Source organism: Pongo pygmaeus, chromosome 13, assembly GCF_028885625.2.
Source record: "Pongo pygmaeus isolate AG05252 chromosome 13, NHGRI_mPonPyg2-v2.0_pri, whole genome shotgun sequence".
Taxonomy (NCBI): Eukaryota; Metazoa; Chordata; class Mammalia; order Primates; family Hominidae; genus Pongo; species Pongo pygmaeus.
In genome coordinates this window covers 117,744,927-117,766,540 of record NC_072386.2, presented here as the reverse complement: position 1 = coordinate 117,766,540, position 21,614 = coordinate 117,744,927, and the positions used below count along the sequence as shown (strand labels likewise).

At 43.0% G+C, this 21,614-nt stretch overlaps 1 protein-coding gene across 8 annotated transcripts in view; it reads right to left on the bottom strand.

Annotated features, from left to right (window-relative positions):
• Positions 1 to 21,614, bottom strand: part of RALGPS1 (Ral GEF with PH domain and SH3 binding motif 1) — a 306,650-nt gene that overhangs the window by 141,223 nt on the left and 143,813 nt on the right. For all 8 annotated transcript variants that reach the window (XM_054500760.2, XM_054500761.2, XM_054500765.2 and 5 more), the window contains one exon: positions 15,438 to 15,564. In XM_054500760.2, the coding sequence (XP_054356735.1) occupies positions 15,438 to 15,564 (127 nt within the window). The remainder of the gene's footprint in view (positions 1 to 15,437; positions 15,565 to 21,614) is intronic.

The window sequence follows — 21,614 nt, the reverse complement described above, 5'->3', positions numbered from 1 at the left end:
CAAGGTTCTCCCGCTCTGGAAAGCATAGCATTCGGGAAACAAGCCTTTCCACCTAGTGCTCCTTTCTTGACCTCCACATGTTTTCCTTCTACTGTTTATTTCCGTGGAGACGGAGATATTAAAAGGAGGATGCGTAAGTTAAGGCTGGGTGGAACCCCAGCAGTAAGCATGAGATCTTGAGTTAAACTTGGTATCCGCCTGGGATATGATGTTGGGTAAGTCATGAGTCAAGCTATGTTTTTTTCCTTCATTCATAAAATGCGGGTTTTAATAACATCCACTGGCCTTTTGTAAGAAATGAGAAAGACTATGGAGTCCCAGAAAAAATGTGAATTTTAAGGTAACAAATCCGGAGATTGAAAAAGTAAAGGCAATCTCTTCCCTTCTGGAAGGGAGAGATTTGAAACAAAATGTAGCTAACCACTCTTCAAAATCATGGAAATAGTTTCCTTCATTTTGGATGGGATAGTGTCTTTGAGATCATTCTGTTGACTGGGAAGTATGTTTGAGCCTGGGGTCGAGGGAAGCTTTTTCCTTGCTTGCTGGATCCCAGAGAGGGTTGAATGCCTAGATTTAGGGAAGGGGAGATTTGTTCAAAGGCTTCCTGGGCCGGGGGTGGGGAGGGCAGCAAGTTGGCCCCTGTAGCATGTGGCCATCAGGGCAGAATAGAAAAAGGAACATGGCCTATTGCTCCATGGGCAGGCAGACCAGAATCCAGCCTTAAGCTTTGCTTTGTGTACTGACAGACACCTCCTTTTCCAGCTAAGGAAGCAGCCTGGTTCCACACAGGTCCAACTGGGAAAGGCATGAGGGGACCAGCGGGAGGGCTCAGCAGTTTGGGGCCAGGCAGCTGGCTGAGGCACCGAGCAACAACCAGGATGGATCTGTGGAACAAATGAGTGCTCCTTGGGGAACCTTGGAAACGTGGGGAGGGGCAATGAAAAAAAGGCTGGATTTCCTGCATGTGGAATGGAATTTTTTCAGTTGGGCATTAAAAGCTGGCCAACCTAGGGACAGCCAGTTAACATTATTGCTAATCCTGACAAGGCAACTACTGCACCTTGGTCCTAGGGTGGCGGCTCCCATCAAGGGGGCAACGGCCACCACTCATATCCCTGTTCAGGGAAGCAGCAGCTCTGCCGCATCCTTGGCTTGATCCCACCCTTGCTTGCTCTTTCCTCTCTGCTTTAAGGGGTGTCAGGCCTCTGAGCCCAAGCCAAGCCATCGCATCCCCTGTGACTTGCACGTATACGCCCAGATGGCCTGAAGTAACTGAAGAATCACAAAAGAAGTGAATATGCCCTGCCCCACCTTAACTGATGACATTCCACCACAAAAGAAGTGTAAATGGCCGGTCCTTGCCTTAACTGATGACATTACCTTGTGAAAGTCCTTTTCCTGGCTCATCCTGGCTCAAAAAGCACCCCCACTGAGCACCTTGCGACTCCCACTCCTGCCCGCCAGAGAACAAACCCCCTTTGACTGTAATTTTCCTTTATCTACCCAAATCCTATAAAAGAGCCCCACCCTTATCTCCCTTCGATGACTCTCTTTTCGGACTCAGCCTGCCTGCACCCAGGTGAAATAAACAGCCATGTTGCTCACACAAAGCCCGTTTGGTGGTCTCTTCACACGGACGCGCATGAAATTTGGTCCCAGTGCCGCGACTCGGATCGGGGGACCTCCCTTGGGAGATCAATCCCCTGTCCTCCTGCTCTTTGCTCCATGAAAAAGATCCACCTACGACCTCAGGTCCTCAGACCCACCAGCCCAAGGGACATCTCACCAATTTTAAATCGGGTAAGCGGCCTCTTCTTACGCTCTTCTCCAACCTCTCTCACTGTCCCTCAACCACTTTCTCCTTTCCACTCTTCAATATCTCCCTTCTCTTAATTTCAATTCCTTTCATTTTCTGGGAGATACAAAGGAGACACGTTTTATCCGTGGACCCAAAACTCCGGCGCTGGTCACGGACTGGGAAGGCAGCCTTCCCTTGGTGTTTAATCATGGCAGGGACGCCTCTCTGATTATTCACCCATGTTTCAAAGGTGTCAGACCACGCAGGGACGCCTGCCTTGGTCCTTCACCCTTAGCAGCAAGTCCCGCTTTTCTGGGGAAGGGGCAAGTACCCCAACCCCTTCTCTCCTTGTCTCTACCCCTTATCTGCTTTTCTGGGGAACGGGCAAGTACCCCAACCCCTTCTCTCCTTGTCTCTACCCCTTCTCTGCTTTTCTGGGGGAGGGGCAAGTACCCCTCAACCCCTTCTCCTTCACCCTTAGCGGCAAGTCCCGCTTTTCTGGGGGAGGGGCAAGTACCCCTCAACCCCTTCTCCTTCACCCTTAGCGGCAAGTCCCGCTTTTCTGGGGGAGGGGCAAGTACCCCTCAACCTCTTCTCCTTCACTCTTAGCAGCAAGTCCCGCTTTTCTAGAGGAGCGGCAAGTACCCCAACCTCATATCTCTGTGCCCCAATCCCTTATTTCCGTGCCCCAACCTCGTATCTCTGCACCCCAATCCCTTATTTCCACGCCCCAACCTCATATCTCTGTGCCCCAATCCCTTATTTCCACACCCCAACCTCTTATATCTCTGCACCCCAATCCCTTATTTCCATGCCCTGACCTCTTATCTCTGCACCCCAATCCCTTATTTCCATGCCCTGACCCCTTATTTCCATGCCCCGACCCCCTATTTCTGCGCCCCATCCCTTATTTCCACGCCCCAACCTCTTATCTCTGTGCCCCAACCCCTTTTCCCACTTTTCTGGAAGGTAAGAACCCCCGAACCCCTTCCCTCCGTTTCTCTACTCTCTCTTTTCTCTAGGCTTGCTTCCTTCACTATGGGCAACGTTCCACCCTCCATTCCTCCTACTCTCTTGGCCTGTGTTCTCAAAAACTTAAAACCTCTTCAACTCACACCTGACCTCAAACCTAAATGCCTTATTTTCTTCTGCAATGCCGCTTGACCCCAATACAAACTCGATAGTAGTTCCAAATATGCAGAAGATGGCACTTTGAATTTTTCCATCCTGCAAGATCTAAATAATTCTTGTCGTAAAATAGGCAAACGGTCTGAGGTGCCTGACGTCCAGGCATTCTTTTATACATCAGTCCCTTCCTAGTCTCTGTGCCCAGTGCAACTCGTCCCAAATCTTCCTTCTTTCCCTCCCGCCTGTCCCCTCAGTCCCAACCCCAAGCATCGCTGAGTCTTTCTAATCTTCCTTTTCTACAGACCCATCTGACCTCTCCCTTCCTCCCCAGGCTGCTCCTCGCCAGGCCGAGCTAGGTCCCAATTCTTCCTCAGCCTCTGCTCCTCCACCCTATAATCTTTTTATCACCTCCCCTCCTCATACCTGGTCCGGCTTACAGTTTCGTTCCGTGACTAGCCCTCCCCCTCCTGCCCAGCAATTTACTCTTAAAAAGGTGGCTGGAGCTAAAGGCATAGTCAAGGTTAATGCTCCTTTTTCTTTATCCCAAATCAGATAGCGTTTAGGCTCTTTTTCATCAAATATAAAAATCCAGCCCAGTTCATGACTTGTTTGGCAGGAACCCTGAGACACTTTACAGCCCTAGACCCTAAAAGGTCAAAAGGCCGTCTTATTCTCAAAATACATTTTATTATCCAATCTGCTTCCGACATTAAATAAAACTCCAAAAATTAAATTCCGGCCCTCAAACCCCACAACAGGATTTAATTAACCTCGCATTCAAGGTGTACAATAATAGAAAAAAGTTGCAATTCCTTGCCTCCACTGTGAGACAAATCCCAGCCACATCTCCAGCACACAAGAACTTCCAAACGCCTGAACTGCAGCAGCCAGGCGTTCCTCCAGGACCTCCTCCCCCAGGAGCTTGCTACACGTGCCGGAAATCTGGCCACTGGGCCAAGGAATGCCCGCAGCCTGGGATTCCTCCTAAGCCGTGTCCCATCTGTGTGGGACCCCACTGAAAATCGGACTGTTCAACTCACCTGGCAGCCACTCCTAGAGCCCCTGGAACTCTGGCCCAAGGCTCTCTGACTGACCCCTTCCCAGATCTTCTCGGCTTAGCGGCTGAAGACTGACACTGCCCGATCGCCTCGGAAGTCCCCTAGACCATCACGGATGCCGAGCTTCGGGTAACTCTCACAGTGGAAGGTAAGCCCGTCCCCTTCTTAATCAATACAGAGGCTGCCCACTCCACATTACCTTCTTTTCAAGGGCCTGTTTCCCTTCCCTCCATAACTGTTGTGGGTATTGACGGCCAGGCTTCTAAACCTCTTAAAACTCCCCAACTCTGGTGCCAACTTAGACAATACTCTTTTAAGCATTCCTTTTTAGTTATCCCCACCTGCCCAGTTCCCTTATTAGGCTGAGACACTTTAACTAAATTATCTGCTTCCCTGACTATTCCTGGACTACAGCTATATCTCATTGCCGCCCTTCTTCCCAATCCAAAGCCTCCTTTGCGTCCTCCTCTTGTATCCCCCCACCTTAACCCACAAGTATAAGATACCTCTACTCCCTCCTTGGCAACCGATCATGCACCCCTTACCATCTCATTAAAACCTAATCACCCTTACCCCACTCAATGCCAATATCCCATCCCACAGCACTCTTTAAAAAGATTAAAGCCTGTTATCACTCGCCTCCTACAGCATGGCCTTTTAAAGCCTATAAACTCTCCTTACGATTCCCCTATTTTACCTGTCCTAAAACCAAACAAGCCTTACAAGTTAGTTCAGGATCTGTGCCTTATCAACCAAATTGTTTTGCCTATCCACCCCGTGGTGCCAAACCCATATACTCTCCTATCCTCAATACCTCCCTCTACAACCCATTATTCTCTTCTAGATCTCAAACATGCTTTCTTTACTATTCCTTTGCACCCTTCATCCCAGCCTCTCTTCGCTTTCACTTGGACTGACCCTGACACCCATCAGGCTCAGCAAATTACCTAGGCTGTACTGCTGCAAGGCTTCACAGACAGCCCCCATTACTTTAGTCAAGCCAAAATTTCTTCCTCATCTGTTACCTATCTCAGCATAATTCTCATAAAAACACACGTGCTCTCCCTGCCAATTGTGTCCGACTGATCTCTCAAACCCCAGCACCTTCTACAAAACAACTCCTTTCCTTCCTAGGCATGGTTAGCGCGGTCAGAATTCTTACACAAGAGCCAGGACCACACCCTGTAGCCTTTCTGTCCAAACAACTTGACCTTACTGTTTTAGCCTACCCCTCATGTCTGCGTGCAGCGGCTGCCGCTGCTTTAATACTTTTAGAGGCCCTCAAAATCACAAACTATGCTCAACTCACTCTCTACAGTTCTCATAACTTCCAAAATCTATTTTCTTCCTCATACCTGACGCATATACTTTCTGCTTCCCGGCTCCTTCAGCTATACTCTTTGTTGAGTCTCCCACAATTACCATTGTTCCTGGCCCAGACTTCAATCCGGCCTCCCACATTATTCCTGATACCACACCTGACCCCCATGACTGTATCTCTCTGATCCACCTGACATTCACCCCATTTCCCCAGATTTCCTTCTTTCCTCCTCCTCACCCTGATCATGTTTGATTTATTGATCGCGGTTCCACCAGGCCTAATCGCCACACACCAGAAAAGGCAGGTTATGCTATAGTACAAGTCACTAGCCCGCCTCTTAGAACCTCTCATTTCCTTTCCATTATGGAAATCTATCCTCAAGGAAATAACTTCTCAGTGCTCCATCTGCTATTCTACTATTCCTCAGGGATTATTCAGGCCCCCTCCCTTCCCTACACATCAAGCTCGAGGATTTGCCCCACCCAGGACTGGCAAGTTAGCTTTACTCAACATGCCCTGAGTCAGATAACTAAAATACCTCTTAGTCTAGGTAGATACTTTCACTGGATAGGTAGAGGCCTTTCCTACAGGGTCTGAGAAGGCCACCGCAGTCATTTCTTCCCTTCTGTCAGACATAATTCCTCAGTTTAGCCTTCCCACCTCAATACAGTCTGATACAGACCAGCCTTTATTAGTCAAATCAGCGAAGCAGTTTTTCAGGCTCTTAGTATTCAGTGAAACCTTTATATCCCTTACGGTCCTCCGTCTTCAAGAAAAGTAGAATGGACTAAAGGTCTTTTAAAAACACACCTCACCAAGCTCAGCCACCAACTTAAAAAGGACTGGACAATACTTTTACCACTTTCCCTTCTCAGAATTCAGGCCTGTCCTCGGAATGCTACAGGGTACAGCCCATTTAAGCTCCTCTATAGACGCTCCTTTTTATTAGGCCCCAGTCTCATTCCAGACACCAGACCAACTTAGACTGTGCCCCCCAAAAAAACTTGTCATCCCTACTATCTTCTGTCTAGTCATACTCCTATTCACCGTTCTCAACTACTCATACATGCCCTGCTCTTGTTTATACTGCCGGTTTACACTGTTTTTCCAAGCCATCGCAGCTGATATCGCCTGGTGCTATCCCCAAACTGCCACTCTTAACTCTTGAAGTAAATAAATAATCTTTGCTGGCAGGACTATGCTGAATCTCCTTAGGCACTCTCTAATCAGATATCCTGAGTCGTCCCAATTCTTAGACCTTTTATACCTGTTTTTCTCCTGTTATTCCATTCAGTTTCTCAATTCATCCAAAACCGTATCCAGGCCATCACCAATCATTCTATACGACAAATGTTTCTTCTAACATCCCCACAATATCACCCCTTACCACAAGACCTCCCTTCAGCTTAATCTCTCCCACTCTAGGTTCCCACGCCACCCCTAATCCCGCTTGAAGCAGCCCTGAGAAACATCGCCCATTCTCTCTCCATACCACCTCCCAAAAATTTTCACCGCCCCAACACTTCAACACTATTTTGTTTTATTTTTCTTATTAATATAAGAAGGCAGTAATGTCAGGCCTCTGAGCCCAAGCCAAGCCATCTCATCCCCTGTGACTTGCACGTATACGCCCAGATGGCCTGAAGTAACTGAAGAATCACAGAACAAGTGAATATGCCCTGCCCCACCTTAACTGATGACATTCCACCACAAAAGAAGTGTAAATGGCCGGTCCTTGCCTTAACTGATGACATTACCTTGTGAAAGTCCTTTTCCTGGCTCATCCTGGCTCAAAAAGCACCCCCACTGAGCACCCTGCGACCCCCACTCCTGCCCGCCAGAGAACAAACCCCCTTTGACTGTAATTTTCCTTTACCTACCCAAATCCTATAAAACGGCCTCACCCTTATCTCCCTTCGCTGACTCTCTTTTCGGACTCAGCCCACCTGCACCCAGGTGAAATAAACAGCCATGTTGCTCACACAAAGCCTGTTTGGTGGTCTCTTCACATGGACGCGCATGAAAAGGGGCCCACAGCTGAAATGCACAAATGGATTCTCAAAACCAGAGTACAAGGACATGCTATGTGTCTTAATCAGGTAGAAGGGATATACTCACTGACAACTGTTTTAGGTCTCTCCAAGGCTTTGCTCTAAAATGAACTGCTTTTAAAGAGCCTTCCCCCTCCCTGGAAATTTCTGAAATACAGTGAGTGACTCATCACAGGCTTCTACAGGATCCCCTAACTGGCCTTCACTCCTCCAGCCTGACCTCCTCCAAGCCACTTGCTGCAGCCAAGGTGATGTGTGTTCAATGCAAATCCAACCCAGCATGCCCTTGCTTAAAACCTTTTCATGGCTCCCTACTGCTTCTAGGTTGGTCAGAGCCTGGGCTCCCCACTCCCTCCCGACTCCCATGTCTAGGCCCTAAGCAATCTTCCCCTCCCTTCCACTGCAGCTGCTCCACATGACACCCTCCCACTCATTCACTACTCTCCGGCCAGTTTTTCTAACAAACATGTTTTTCCTCACTTTAGGGTTCTTGCACAAGCTGTCATCTTTGTGTAAAATGCTCACTTCCCACCTCTTCACCCAGCTTATTCATCCTTCAGGACTCTACTTCCCTCCAGAAAGCCCTTCCTGGTTCCCCCAGACTAGCCGGGGCCCCCTTGGTTTGCTCCTTTGCCTTTTCCTTCATAATGCTCAGCTCACTTGCAGTTTCTTGTCCAGTGCTGGTGATCACAACTGGACTGTGAGCTCCACGAGGGCAGGGGTGGTGTCTGACTGGGGGGCTTTGGGGCATTAGGGTAAACACTTTTTTTGACCAATAATCACTTCTTTTTGAAAGCCCTTTTAGATATCCAACAGTTTAGCCCTGTTGATTTTATATTTGGAAAAATTTGTCTTGATTTTAAACTTTAGAATTTGTATTTGCAAATAAAGTCTTACTTTCTGAAAAATTGAAAGGTTTGCTTGTTTGAAGGAATAACTTATGTTCTAGAAATTTACTTCACATGTTAGAAGTCTGGGTAAATTTACTAAGAATGTCTCCAAATGTTTTCTTACTATCCAGAAGTGTTGGAATACCTAATTTTTGTTCCTTGAGAGATCATAATTTTCCACACTGCTATGGTTACTTTTAGAATCAGCTCTAAACCATTTAAGATCCATCACATTTCTAATTTAGTTATTTCCTGAAGGAAATAAGTAGTAAGAACAAAACACCCCCTAAATCAATACAGCTATTTATAAGCAAATGATGTAGACATTCTTCAAAGCTCTTTGCTTGCTTTTGTTATCATTCCAATCTAACCGGGTATTTGCAAGGAGCTGCTATCAGATAAAATCAGCTACAAATAATTGAACTATTTCTCAACACTGTTTTCACACTTTGAAGTAATCTGCAAGAAACTTTTTGATTCAAAGAGTCTTATTTTATAAATGTAATACATTTTTCCCTCAGTATTTTTAAAATTATGTTTCATCAGGAACTCACTACACCAAAGTACAGCCAACTGGCTCTACAATTTGCATTAAAAGGAGTCAGAATCACACCCACGTGGTTAGTAACAAAGGCTAGTACTACATAAAGGCATCTTTACATGGAACAAAGAGACACATATGTGAATAGTCACAGGAGCCCAGTTAGCATATACAATCTTCCACAGAGGGTTAAAAGAACTGTTACAAAAATAAAGCCCATAATTGCTACTAGAGACAAATAACTGCTGAAGCAGCATTCATGGTCTCAAGCAACAGAAGTAACAAAGCAGCTTGAAATATCAGGGACTGACCTACAGTTCCTTCCAGAAAACAGCCTCCTCTCACCCTAAGGGGGAAAAACCTATAGTGAGGACTTTGTCAGAGAAAAAACAAATGGTTTCAGATATTTTTTCCTATGTTGTACTTTCCAGGAATTATATAACTATTCCTCTTTAAATAAACACATCTGTCCCTGGGACTGGTTGCATTTTCGAGAAGAATACACAACCTGGATTTGGGTAGGGTATGTCCAAAGCAACCAGACATGCATGCAGATGGAACTCCCAGCTGCCTCAGGAGGCCTTGCTTCATTCTTTTTTAAGCAAACTATGGCACCCCATGGTAAACCCTCATACGCTATCCCAAGAACAGAGAGCAGGTGGCAGTCACCTCCTCTTCTCTCCCTCTGACTTGTATGTGTCAGATGCAATATGAGAAATGTAGTCCACCTGGCTTAAAGGGAGAGGAAAATAATCATAAGGCTGAAGGGATAAGACCACAGCAGTTCAGCTGGACTCGCTTAGAGTCAGAAGCAGGAAGAATGCAGGAGGATGGAGGCCTCCATGGAGCCTCTTGGGAAGCACCTGCCAGGAAGCAGCAGCTGAGATGAGGTGACCAAAGACATGGAGGGCTGCATCTGTCTAGAAACTCAGAGGGGCAAGAGGCCTGAGGGCTGGCACAGGCTGACCAATGCCCTTGGAAGCCCAAGACTGCACTGCTTTGTGGTCCCACAATAGGGAATGTCACGAGAAACAGTAGCAATAATTTATCCCCTTCACACAGTGCCTGATGGGGGCCACCCACAAGTCATAAACAGCCAGAGGACACAGGTGGTAACCACAAGGGTGTGTAGGAAAATAATGACCTGAATAGGGTGGGGAATCAGGAGAGGGCAGTGTCAAGAGCTTAGGGCTTATAGCCAGGCCATCTGGGCCCAGTCCTGGCTCTGTTACTTTCCAGTTATGTGACCTTAGGCAACCTCTCACTGCCTGCTTATTCAATGGGCTATTGTGAGCATTCAATGAAATGATGCATTCAAATGCCTAGCAAAGTGCTAGGCACAGAGAAAGCAAACAATGCACAGCAGCTCTCATGATCATCCTTATTCGAGAAAAGAGGCCATCCTTAATGACCCTGGAACACCTCTGCTAGTGAAACTCCTGGGCTGCACTAGGCTACCCTTACGGTAGTACCATCAACGCTGGTTGCTGGTCTCTCAATTGATGAGTCTCAGGTGTGATGGGAATGGACTTGGGAGCTGTGCACAGCAACATGCCTTCCATCTGTAGACCTGAGATGGGGATTTGCCAGTAACCAAGAAGAAAGACACCGCAGTTTATGGTAAGCCAAAGAAGAAAACAAGGAAAGATGCAAAAGCATGAAAAAAAGAAAGAAATAGAATTCAATCTATGGCATAAGGTGAAACAAATATGAGAGTGGTATATTCCCCTACTAAAAGGCAAGGTTTCTCATTTAGTTGGACTAAAAGGTCCAACTAAATGCTGTTTGCAAGAATCATGACTAAATCAAGTCAACTTAAAATATTAAAATCTCGGCCAGGCACCATGGCTCATGCCTGTAATCCCAGCACTTTGGGAGGCTGAGACAGGCAGATCACCTGAGGTCAGGAGTTCGAGACCAGCCTGGCCAACATGGTGAAACCCCATCTCTACCAAAAATACAAAACTTAGCAGGGCATGGTGGCAGGCACCTGTAATCCCAGCTACTCGGAAGGCTGAGGGAGGAGAATTGCTTGAACCCGGGAGGCAGAGGTTGCAGTGAGCCGAGACGGCGCCACTGCACTCCAGCCTGGGCAACAAGGGTGAAACTGAGTCTCAAAAAAATAATAATAATAAAATAAAAAATTAAAATCTAAACTATAACCAAAGATTTATAAAATAAATGCAAATGAATCAAAACCACAATGAGATATCATCTTGGGCCAGCCACAATGGTTATTATTAAAAAGACAAAAAATAACATGCTGGCGAGAATGTGGAGAAAAGGTAACTACACACTGTTGGTGGGAATGTATGTTAGTACAGCCACTGCAGAAAACAGTATAGAGATTGCTTGAAAAACTAAAAATAGAGCTACCATACAATCCAGCAATCCCACTTCTGGGTATTTATCCAAAGGAAAAGAAATCAGTACTGTACTTGCATGTTTATTGCAGCAGTATTCACCTTACCCAAGATATGGAATCAACCTAAGTGTTTATCAGCAGATAAATGCATAAAGAAAATGTTATACACACACACACACACACACACACACACACACAATGGTGTACTTACTACTTGGCCATAAAAAGAATGAAATCCTGTCATTTGCAGCAATATGGATGCAGCTGGAGGTCACTATGTTAAGTGAAATAAGCCAGGCACAGAAAGACAACTATCACATGTTCTTACTCATATGTGCTAGCTAAAAAAGCTGATCTTATGGAGGCAGAGAGTAGAATGATAGATACCAGAGGCTGGGAAGTGTGTGTGGGTGGGAAGGAGGAATAAAGAGAGGTTGGTTAATGGGTACAAACATAGTTAGAGAGAAGGTGTAAGTTCCAATGTTCAATAGCAGAGTAGGGTGATTATGGTTAACACTGTATTGTGTATTTTGAAGTAGCTAAAAGAGAGGACGTGAAATGTTCCCAACACACAGAAATGATGAATACTCAAGGTGCTGTATACCCCCAAATACCTGACTTCATTATTATACATTCTATGCATGTAACAAAATACCACGTGACCCTTAAATATGTAAAATATTATCTATCAATACAAATAATGTCTTCACTTAGCAAAAAAATCCAAATGAAAAATAAAATAGATGTCACACAATTAATATCAGACAATAGAAGTAAAAGCAAGTAACAAATGGAACCAAGATAACTTTGTATGGAGTACTTCACAACGAATCTACAATGGTTACAAACTTCTATATACTAAATATGTAAGGCAGAAACTACTAGAAATATAAGGGGACTGTAACATATATTTCTTTCTGGATAGACCAAGTTGTCAAAAATTCATAATTTGAACATTACAACGCAATTATAGATTAATTTGAGACATTACACCTTCTTTTCCAGCATGCACCATGAAACATGTATAAAAACCGATCTTACATTAAGCCACAAAACAAATCTCAAAAATTAGAGAAGACTATGTTTTTAAAAACCTAAGCCATTCATAGAAGCATTATTCATAATAGTCAAAGAATGGACACAATTCAAATGTTTATGAAATAAATGGATATTGGGAGGCCAAAGCAGGCAGATTGCTTGAGCTCAGGGATTTGAGACCAGCCTAGGCAACATGGTGAAACCCCATCTCTACAAAAAATACAAAAAAATTAGCTGGACGTGGTGGTGTGCACCTGTAGTCCCAGCTACTTGGGAGGCTGAGGTGGAAGGATCGCTTGAACTCAGGAGTTCCAGGCTGTAGTGAGCCAAGATCAAGCTACTGCACTCCAGCCTGGGCAAAAGAGCCAGACCGTGTCTGAAAAAACAAATGGATAAATAAAATGTGGTGCATCTGTACAATAGAATATTATTTAGCAATAAGAAGGAATGAAGTACTAATCATGCTGTAGCATGGATGAACCTTGAAAACATGATGCTACGAGAAAGAAGCCAGTCATAAAGACAGCATATTGTATGATGGGATTTATATGAAACTTCTAGAATAGGACAATGTGTGGAGACACAAAGTAGATTAATAGTTGCCTAAGGCTGAAGGTGGGAGAGGAGGGTTGGCTAGAGGGAAATGGGAATGACTGCTCATGGGCGTGGGGTTTCTTTGTGGAGTGATAAAAATGTTTTAAAACTGATCGTGGTGATGGTTTGCACAACTGTGAATATTACTAAAAACCAGTGAATTATACACTTTAAATGGATTATGTATTAATTATATTTCAGTAAACTGTTTTAAAAATAAAAACAAAAGCCTAAGCCCTCGAAAATGAAAAAAACACTGTCTTAAATAATATTTGCATAAAAGAAAAATTAAAACTATAGGGAGTATTTAAAGAATATCACTGAGACCATTACACACCAAAACACGTAGGATGCAACAAAAGCAGTAATTAGAGGAAAATGTATAGCCTTAACTGTTTTCTATATTAAAGTGAAAAAAAAAAAAAACATATACACAAATAAACCAGTAATTCAACTCTAGTAGTTAACAGAAATGGAGAAACAACTTAAGGAAAACAGGAGAGATGAATCATAAGAGACAAACATAGAAAGTCCATATTTCATTATGTTTAAGATGTCACCTTTTATCAGGTATGTCTTTTTTTATGTATCACTAAGAAAAACTGCTGCCAATTAAACAATGTCACAATGCTTTGTTATCAATTGCAAGATGTATCCCAATTTCAGAAGTGTTAAAATGTGGAAAGAAAATGCACATCCTTGATTGATAAAATACAGTAAACTAAAAAGCAGAAAGACAGTGTGACTGAAAACAAATCCAAAATTTAATCTTTGGAAAGACCAATAGACAAACTTCTGGCAAGGAGGTAAATTTTAAAAAAGAAAGAAAACAAAAAATACAAAGTATGAGAAATACTAAACTATTAGAAATACTAAAGTAAATATATATATATAACATATATATGTTTGCTTTAGTATTTTAGTTATATTTTAGTATATTTTTAGTTATATTTGCTTTAGTATTTAGTGTATATATATATATAGAGAGAGAGAGAGATTCAAATTTATAAGAGAATACTATATTGTCAAAAAATTAAATAAGAAAAAAACTATGCTAATAATATTGAAAATTTTATTAATGGATCAAATCGACAATTTTCTACTAAAAAACAAATTTTCCAAGTTGGCTTTAAAAGAATATTCTAATTAATTTTTAATTAAAAGAAAGAAAATCTAAATAAACAATGCTCATGAAAGAAATTTTAAAATTGTCAAAAATGTAACTTCAAAAAATTGCACTAGATCCCTTGCAAATATCAGGAGTCACTTCTATATAATGTTGGTTTCTCTTGTTATTAGAATTATTTTAGATCAAAAGATTTTTTCATAAAACTGGCATAACTCTGATATCCAAACTATAAGAAGTATTTTTCACCTATCAAATTGGCAAAGACAAAAAAGAAAGAAAGAAAAAGGAAAAACAAAACCATGAGAAAGCATAGTATTTGTAATGTGGGAGAAACAGGCAATTTCATCCCCTTCTGATGAAAGTACAAATTGACACAACTTCTCTGGAGTGCATTTTGGAAATATACATGAAAAGGCACATGTTTTTACATATGTTTTGAAGCTGTGCACACTTCTAGGAATTTATCACAAGGTAATAATCATAACTACATGTAGAAAGTTATAAGGATGTTCATTGAGACATTTTAATAGCAAAAATGTAGAAACATCTTAAATCAGGGGTTCCCAACTCCGTTTAGGAACTGGGCCACACAGCAAGAGGTGAGCGATGGGCTAGCAAGCATTACTGCCTGAGCTCCACCCCCTGTCAGATCAGTGGCAGCACTAGATTTTCACAGGAGCGCCAACCCTACTGTGAACTGCACATGTGAGGGATCCAGGTTGTGTGCTTCTCCTCAGAGTAATCATCTGAGGTGGAACAGCTTCATCCTGAAACCACTCTCCTCAGCCCACTCTCCATCCGTGGAAAAACTGTCTTCCAGGAAACTGGTCCCTGGTGCCAAAAAGGTTGAGGGCTGCTGCCTTAAATGGTCAATATTGGAGAGCAGATTCGAGTTTGACAAATCCATCTGACGGGACTGAGTCATAGTATCGAAAAGTAGATAACATTTTTAAGATAAAAATAACATTTTTAGGATAGAGTAAGCATACATATTTTAGATATGCCCAAATCAATAAGATATGAAGCAAATATCTTTAGGTGAGATAACAAAAGATATTAACTTTTTTCTCTAATTCCTTACAATTAACATGCATTATTTTCTAACCAGAAAAATTAATAAGCATTACTATAATTTTATTTGTACAAATATGAAATATACTAATAATGCCCAGAGAACCAGAACAGAGGGTTTGTGCCTGACACGCCCCAGTTCAGGAGGATGTGGATGAACCAGTAAGAGTCTTATCACTCTCATTGTGACCCATCTGGGCTGCAGCCTGGGGAACCCTGGGGCCCACAGGTCTTTTATATAAAAAGCAGAACATCACTTGTATATCACCCTAATCCAGGTTTCCATCCTTGGGAAGTATCAACAGCCTGTTCCAACCCAAGGAGCCAATCAATTGCCTCTTTATCTACAGGCCATGTCGCTTCCTGGAAATTTCTCAGGTAGAAACTGTAAAAACATCTTATTTGGCACAGAGTAGATTTCTTAAAAAATAATAAGCCAATTCAAACGCCTACCTAGATAGGGAATACTTGGAACCATCTTCAGGCTTCGGATATATTCCCGTGTCCGCTTGTAATTATCTTCTTTCGACATCAGGTAGTCCAATTTCTCAAAGGTAGTCTTGTCTTTTCGATTTAAAAGCTAGAATGAGAAGAAAATATAGCAAAATAAATAAACCAGAAGAAGCTAAAGAGTGGATAACTGTGGATGAAGACTAAAAGGGAAAATCCTAAGTGGCACATCTATGGTGTGCCAAATCCTGGACAGAACTAAGGATTTTAAAAGGCTGTTTCACGCATATGAGGTAGGAGGTAGGACTTGACTCCAGAGGTGGGGCTTGGACACTGGACCAAATTGAGGACTAGCTAAAACAGGAATGAAGCAGAAGCAGCTTTCTATAAGACACGTCCACCAGTGTGCCACGTCAGTTTACCATCACCATAGCAACACCTGGATGTTACCACCCCTTTCCATGGCAATGGCCTGAAAGTTACCACCCTTTTTCTAGAAATTTCTGCATAATCTGCACCTTGATTTGCATATAATTAAAAACACATATAAATATGACCTGCCTCTGAGCTGCTACTCTGGGCACAATGCCTATGGGGTAAGCCCCCCACCACAAGAAGCAACATCTCTGTTGCTGCTGCTATACACTGCCACTTCAATAAAAGCTGTTGTCTACCACCACCAGCTCACCCTTGAATTCTCTCCTGGGCAAAGCCAAGAACCCTCCAGGGCTAAGCACCAATTTTAGGGTTTGCCTTCCCTACATCACAGAGATGGAAAGCTTCAATCTTGTCATTGTCACAGAATCTCACACTTGGAAGCTATCCCCCAAAGCGACCTGGCCCACTGTTCTACATGATGTCAGAATCCCCCACATAACAGCAACTTGTGGGTACAGAGAGCCTACAACAGCAAGGTGCTGAGGTAGAAAAGCAGACTGCTCAGGGTCACCTGAAGAGTTATTTCACAGCTACACCAGGTCTCTTTCCCTGCATCCACAGCTATTTGCTCTCCTCACCATCTCCAGGGCTGAAAGTCCCAGTAAGTTCCACACAATTCACATGCCCATGTACACAAAGCCAAGCCACCACTCGAATCCAGGCTATATCCTCCAGATCCCCCCCAGTCAAGTGTGTCATATTTATACTAGGTGTGGTAATTTTAATCAAAAGAAGACAACCTTCTTTTCTATATGCAGTCATCGAAGGGGCAACTTAGTTAAGCAAATACAGGATGAACAGATATCCCTAGTCAGAGATTAGAGAAGCAAATCCTTTGTGACTGAGATCTCTGGTATGTAAACAGTGGCTCAATGTGCATTTGAAGCCTTCTCAAAAGAAAGGAACAGAAACCAGAACTCCTGGTTTTCAAGACTTTATGCTAAGGACTCAGGCTGTGGTTAACCTGAAAGTCCCAAGTCAAGGCCCAGTGCCAGAAAATGGCAACATGGCTGACTAAACATGGCTTTAAGGAAAGAAGCCTAGGCAGAAAGGCCAGGCTTAAAAGGAGGAGTTGGGGGAGGGGTGGCTGAGGCAAAGCATGAGGCTGATGCTGGCAGCACCCGTGAGTCTAGCTGCCAGGGCCCAGTGCTTCTGGGATTGGAGGTCAATGGCTAAGCCCAATAGGGTGAATAAACAGAAGCCCCTGGGTTGCAGTTCCTTTGGCCAAGGTCTTCAGACCTTGATGCTCTATGCAAGGACCTAGAACAAGAGACCCACCATGTCCATCAGACTGACGTAGGCCAGTGTTCAAAAGCCCCATCATGCAATGGAGAGGAGTGGGAAAATGACTGCCTAGCACCTGGGGAAGCAGTGCAGTTCCTGAGACCTGGTCTGCAATTCCCAAACTCAGGCCATGTCTGGTGCATTAGGGAACCCTAGGCTGCTTTGGGCAAGCCCTACCTGGTTCCTTCATCTTCAGCCTCTGGGACCACAGAGGATGCAGCCATGAGACAGCCCACTTGCACAGGAGCAGTGATAGCTTATGAACTTCGGTAAGGAGAGGCAGAAGAATATGCTGAAAGGAAGGTTCTGGTGCTGAAGAAGTTGAAGAATAAAAGTGAACTTTTCTTTTCCCACTGGGGAATTCAGGACATATCAGTGTGGGGATGCTACACAGATGTTCAGGACAATGGCTGCTTAATTGGTCTGCTAAAATGGACAGGGAAAAACACCATCTTCTACTTGCTGTTTGTAAGACACTGTAATATATAACTCATCTAATCTTCACAAAGCCCAGTGGTAAAAACGGAGCAACGACTTTTACCTCCATTTCCAGTTCATAATCACAAGTATTAAGTAACTTTTCCAAATATCTTTGGGGAACTTGATTCAACACAGGAGAGAGATATAGTATAGCAATGTGGTAAGTAAACAGAGACTGATAACCCAGACAAATAATAAATGAGCTACTTGGGAGACTGAAGCAGGAAGATTGCTTAAGTCCAGGAGGTTGAGGCTGTAGTGAGTCTTGATTGCGCCACCCATACTCCAGCCTGGGTGACAGAGCAAGACCCTGTCTCTAAAATCATAATAATAATTATTATTGTAAATGAATTATGGGGAAAGGAAGTGTCAAGGAAAGCTATATAGAGAGGCAGCATTTGAAATGAACACGTAAGGATGAGAAATTTGCCAATGAACAATATATACTCAGACCAGAACCAGATACCTACTGGAAAACAGCTCCATTGTGGTTTGTTTTGTTTTGTCTTTGTGGAGACAGAGTCTCACTCTGTCTCCCAGGCTGGAAAGGAGTGGTGCAATCTCAGCTCACTGCAACCCCTGACTCCTGGGTTCAAGCGATTATCCTGCCTCAGCCTCCCAAGTAGCTAGGATTACAGGCATGTGCCACCACGCCCAGCTAATTTTTGTATTTCTAGTAGAGACGGGGTTTCACCATGTTGGCCAGTCTAGTCTTGAACTCCTGATCTCAGCTGATCCACCCGCCTTGGCCTCCCAAAGTGTTGGGATTACAGGCATGAGCCACCATGCCCGGCCAAAGAACTGCTCCGTTGTTAAGCAGACCACTCAACATCCCTTATTCAGGAGGTCATTCTTTATTAATACAACCTAGAACCCCTTGCTTGTTTGGCAATGCCAGCCATTAAACAAATCTGGATGTCCTCCTCACACACACTGTGGCTGGGCCAAGCTGGCTCCCAGGGCTCAAGCCACTGGTTCTCTGGTCTCAGCTGGGGGACTGCCCATGTTCCCTGCCATGCCCAGCCTAACTGCCCAGCCTGTCAAGTGCCTGTATGGACAGCACCTCAGAGCTGATCAGCCTATCTTCTATGCCTCATCCCCAACTTGCTCCACACACTCACACAGACATTCAGAAGGGCTAAATCTAGTTAACTTTACTCATCTGCTCCCTTCTGTGCCTACAAATGAGACTCAGACAGTATCAGATTTCTCAAGAATAGTGCATAGGTCACTAGAAGACATCAGAAAACCCTAAACATGTATTTCCCATGACATATTTGAAAACTGAGAATTTCCTCTAGAAAAATGCAGGAATAAGCCAGGAATTAGTAAGACATGGGAAACAGGAAATTGTGGATCCAATCCAGGAGTAGGAAAGGGAGATTCTGGGATGACCAATGAATAGCGGGCCTTAACAACAACTGGTCCACATTGGATCAGCCCTGGAAGAGATGTCCCCAGAGAAAAAGAAGGCTTGATTAAAAACCTGACATGATGGCACATGGAGGGGAGGGGATAGACATACTTATTATATATAATAAAAAATAAATATAAAATAATTTTAGGATTTCTTAGATATCTGGTAGATAGGATAAGAAAAAGTTTTTTAAGGCAATTAGAAATTCCAGAAAAATGGGTAGGGCATGGTAGCTCACATCTGTAATTTCACTACTTTGGGAGGCCAGGAGTTTGATACCAGCCTGGGCAACATAGCAAGATGTCATCTCTACAAAAAAAATTTTAAGGCCGGGCGTGGTGGCTCACGCCTGTAATCCCAGCAATTTGGGAGGCCGAGGTGGGCGGATCATGAGGTCAGGAGTCTGAGACCAGCCTGACCAACATGGTGAAACCCTGTCTTTACTAAAAATACAAAAATTAGCCGGGCGTGGTGGTATGCGCCTGTAATCCCAGCTACTCAGAAGGCTGAGGCAGGAGAATCGCTTGAACCCGGGATGCGGAGGTTGCAGTGAGCCAAGGGTGGGCCACTGCATTCTAGTCTGGGCCACAGAGTGAGACTCTGTCTCAAAAAAATACTAATAATTAAAAAAATTAGCTGGGCATGGTGGTGCACACTTGTAGTCCCAGCTATTCAGGAGGCTGTGGCAGGAGGATTGCTTGAGCCCAGGAGTTCAAGGTTGCAGTGAGCTATGAGCTATTACACTCCAGCCTGGGCAACAGAAAGACCCAAAACAAAAAAACAAAAAACAAACAAACAAAAAAACCCAAACAAACCAAACCAAAACAAAACAAAAACAAAACAAAAACAAAACCAAAAACAAACAAAAAAATAAATAAATAAATCCCGGGAAATGACAAAATATTCCAGGAAGGACATGTTATTCATAGTTTACTACTTGACTATATAGTGATGCATATTTACTCATTCCTAATCATTAAAACACCAAATATTCATTTAACAAAAGTTGATTTCACTATAATGATGAATGTGTTTGTGGAACAAGAGAAGGTGGTTCAGGAAAACTAAACCAACATCTACCATACAAAGAAGACACCAGATGCTGTCTAAAGCAGATGGGTGAAGAAACTGTAGCAAAAGCCCATTGGTAAGTATATGGCAGAAACTACTAGAAGAAGCCAATAAACTGAAAGTGGTCGCCTCTGGGGAATAATTGGGGTGTGGAGAGATGAGTGATGAATGTTAGTTGTTTCACTAAACCTTTCAGTATTTAGTGATTTTTAAAATTCACGTGCATGTAATGCTGATAATAATTTTTTTAGGTTTAATTTTTTAAATATAGGGTTTGTTTACTCAGAAAATAACAGCATTTACTCACACGTTTTAAGCTGTGGTTACAAGAACCATAAACTGCAAACCTCATCTGAACTTGAGGGTCCCTTAGATTTTCGAGTTTATGGGAAGCCTCAGGAAGAAACCATCAGAGCTACATAAAAGAAAGTAAATTGTCTGCTTACCCAGAGTCAAACAGATACTAAAACCATTCTTCTTCAAGAAAAGAGATAAGGAAGTAAGGTTAAAGAACATTTCACTAAGTCTAGCTTCACTTCTAGTAAAGTTTAGAAGTCTTGGGGCACCCTGGGATTTTCTTCCATAATATTGATCATGATTGTGCTTGCCTGTATGATTACATTTGTGTCTCCCTCAACAAATTATAGACTCCATGAGGCGGCTGACCATGCTGGCTGCATCCACTCTACTGTTCCCTGCATCTGGTATGATTCCTGACACAGAAGAAACACTGCCAAAATATTTGCTGCATAAAAGAATAATGAGAAAAATAACAATAATAACTGAAAAACCCAATTACTTGGAAAATTTTGAATATTCAAATAATTATTGGGCAAAAGACCAAATAAAAGCCAAGATAATGGACTGTTTACAAGCTGTACATAATTAGAATACTGTACGTTAAACTATGTGATGAGGCCAAAAGCACATTAGGAGGAAAATTTGTGGCTTTAAACTCATTTATTATTAAACAAGAACTAATATAAATGAACTAAATATTCAACTCAACAAGCTAAGAAAATAGTGGGAAAACTGGAGAAAGAAATCAATGGGTAGAAGTAGAAATTGGCATGTTAAAAAACAAAACATCAAACTAAAAAAAGCTAAACATCAAACCTATAGAAATGATAACTAAATCTAAGAGGTAATTTTTATAAAATATCAATAAAATAGGTAAAATTTCTATTAAAAAGCAAAAATATACAACATAGGACTGAGAAAGGGGCCATAACCACATATGCAAAATGAATTAATTTACAAGGTAAAAACAAAGTCCCTGCTTATTAATTTTGAATCATTTTCATGGTACAAAGGGTAAATGGGACTCAAAAACCATGAGGTCAAAAGCCAGGAAGGTCACAAATCTTGGAGAAATACCTAAAGAAGTGGGTGGCTTTTGGAAATTTCCCATCATGCTCTGAGTACCTTGTATGTGGCACTTGTATTTGACTGATCACAAACCACCACTCCCCTTTCTAGTAAAGCAGTTC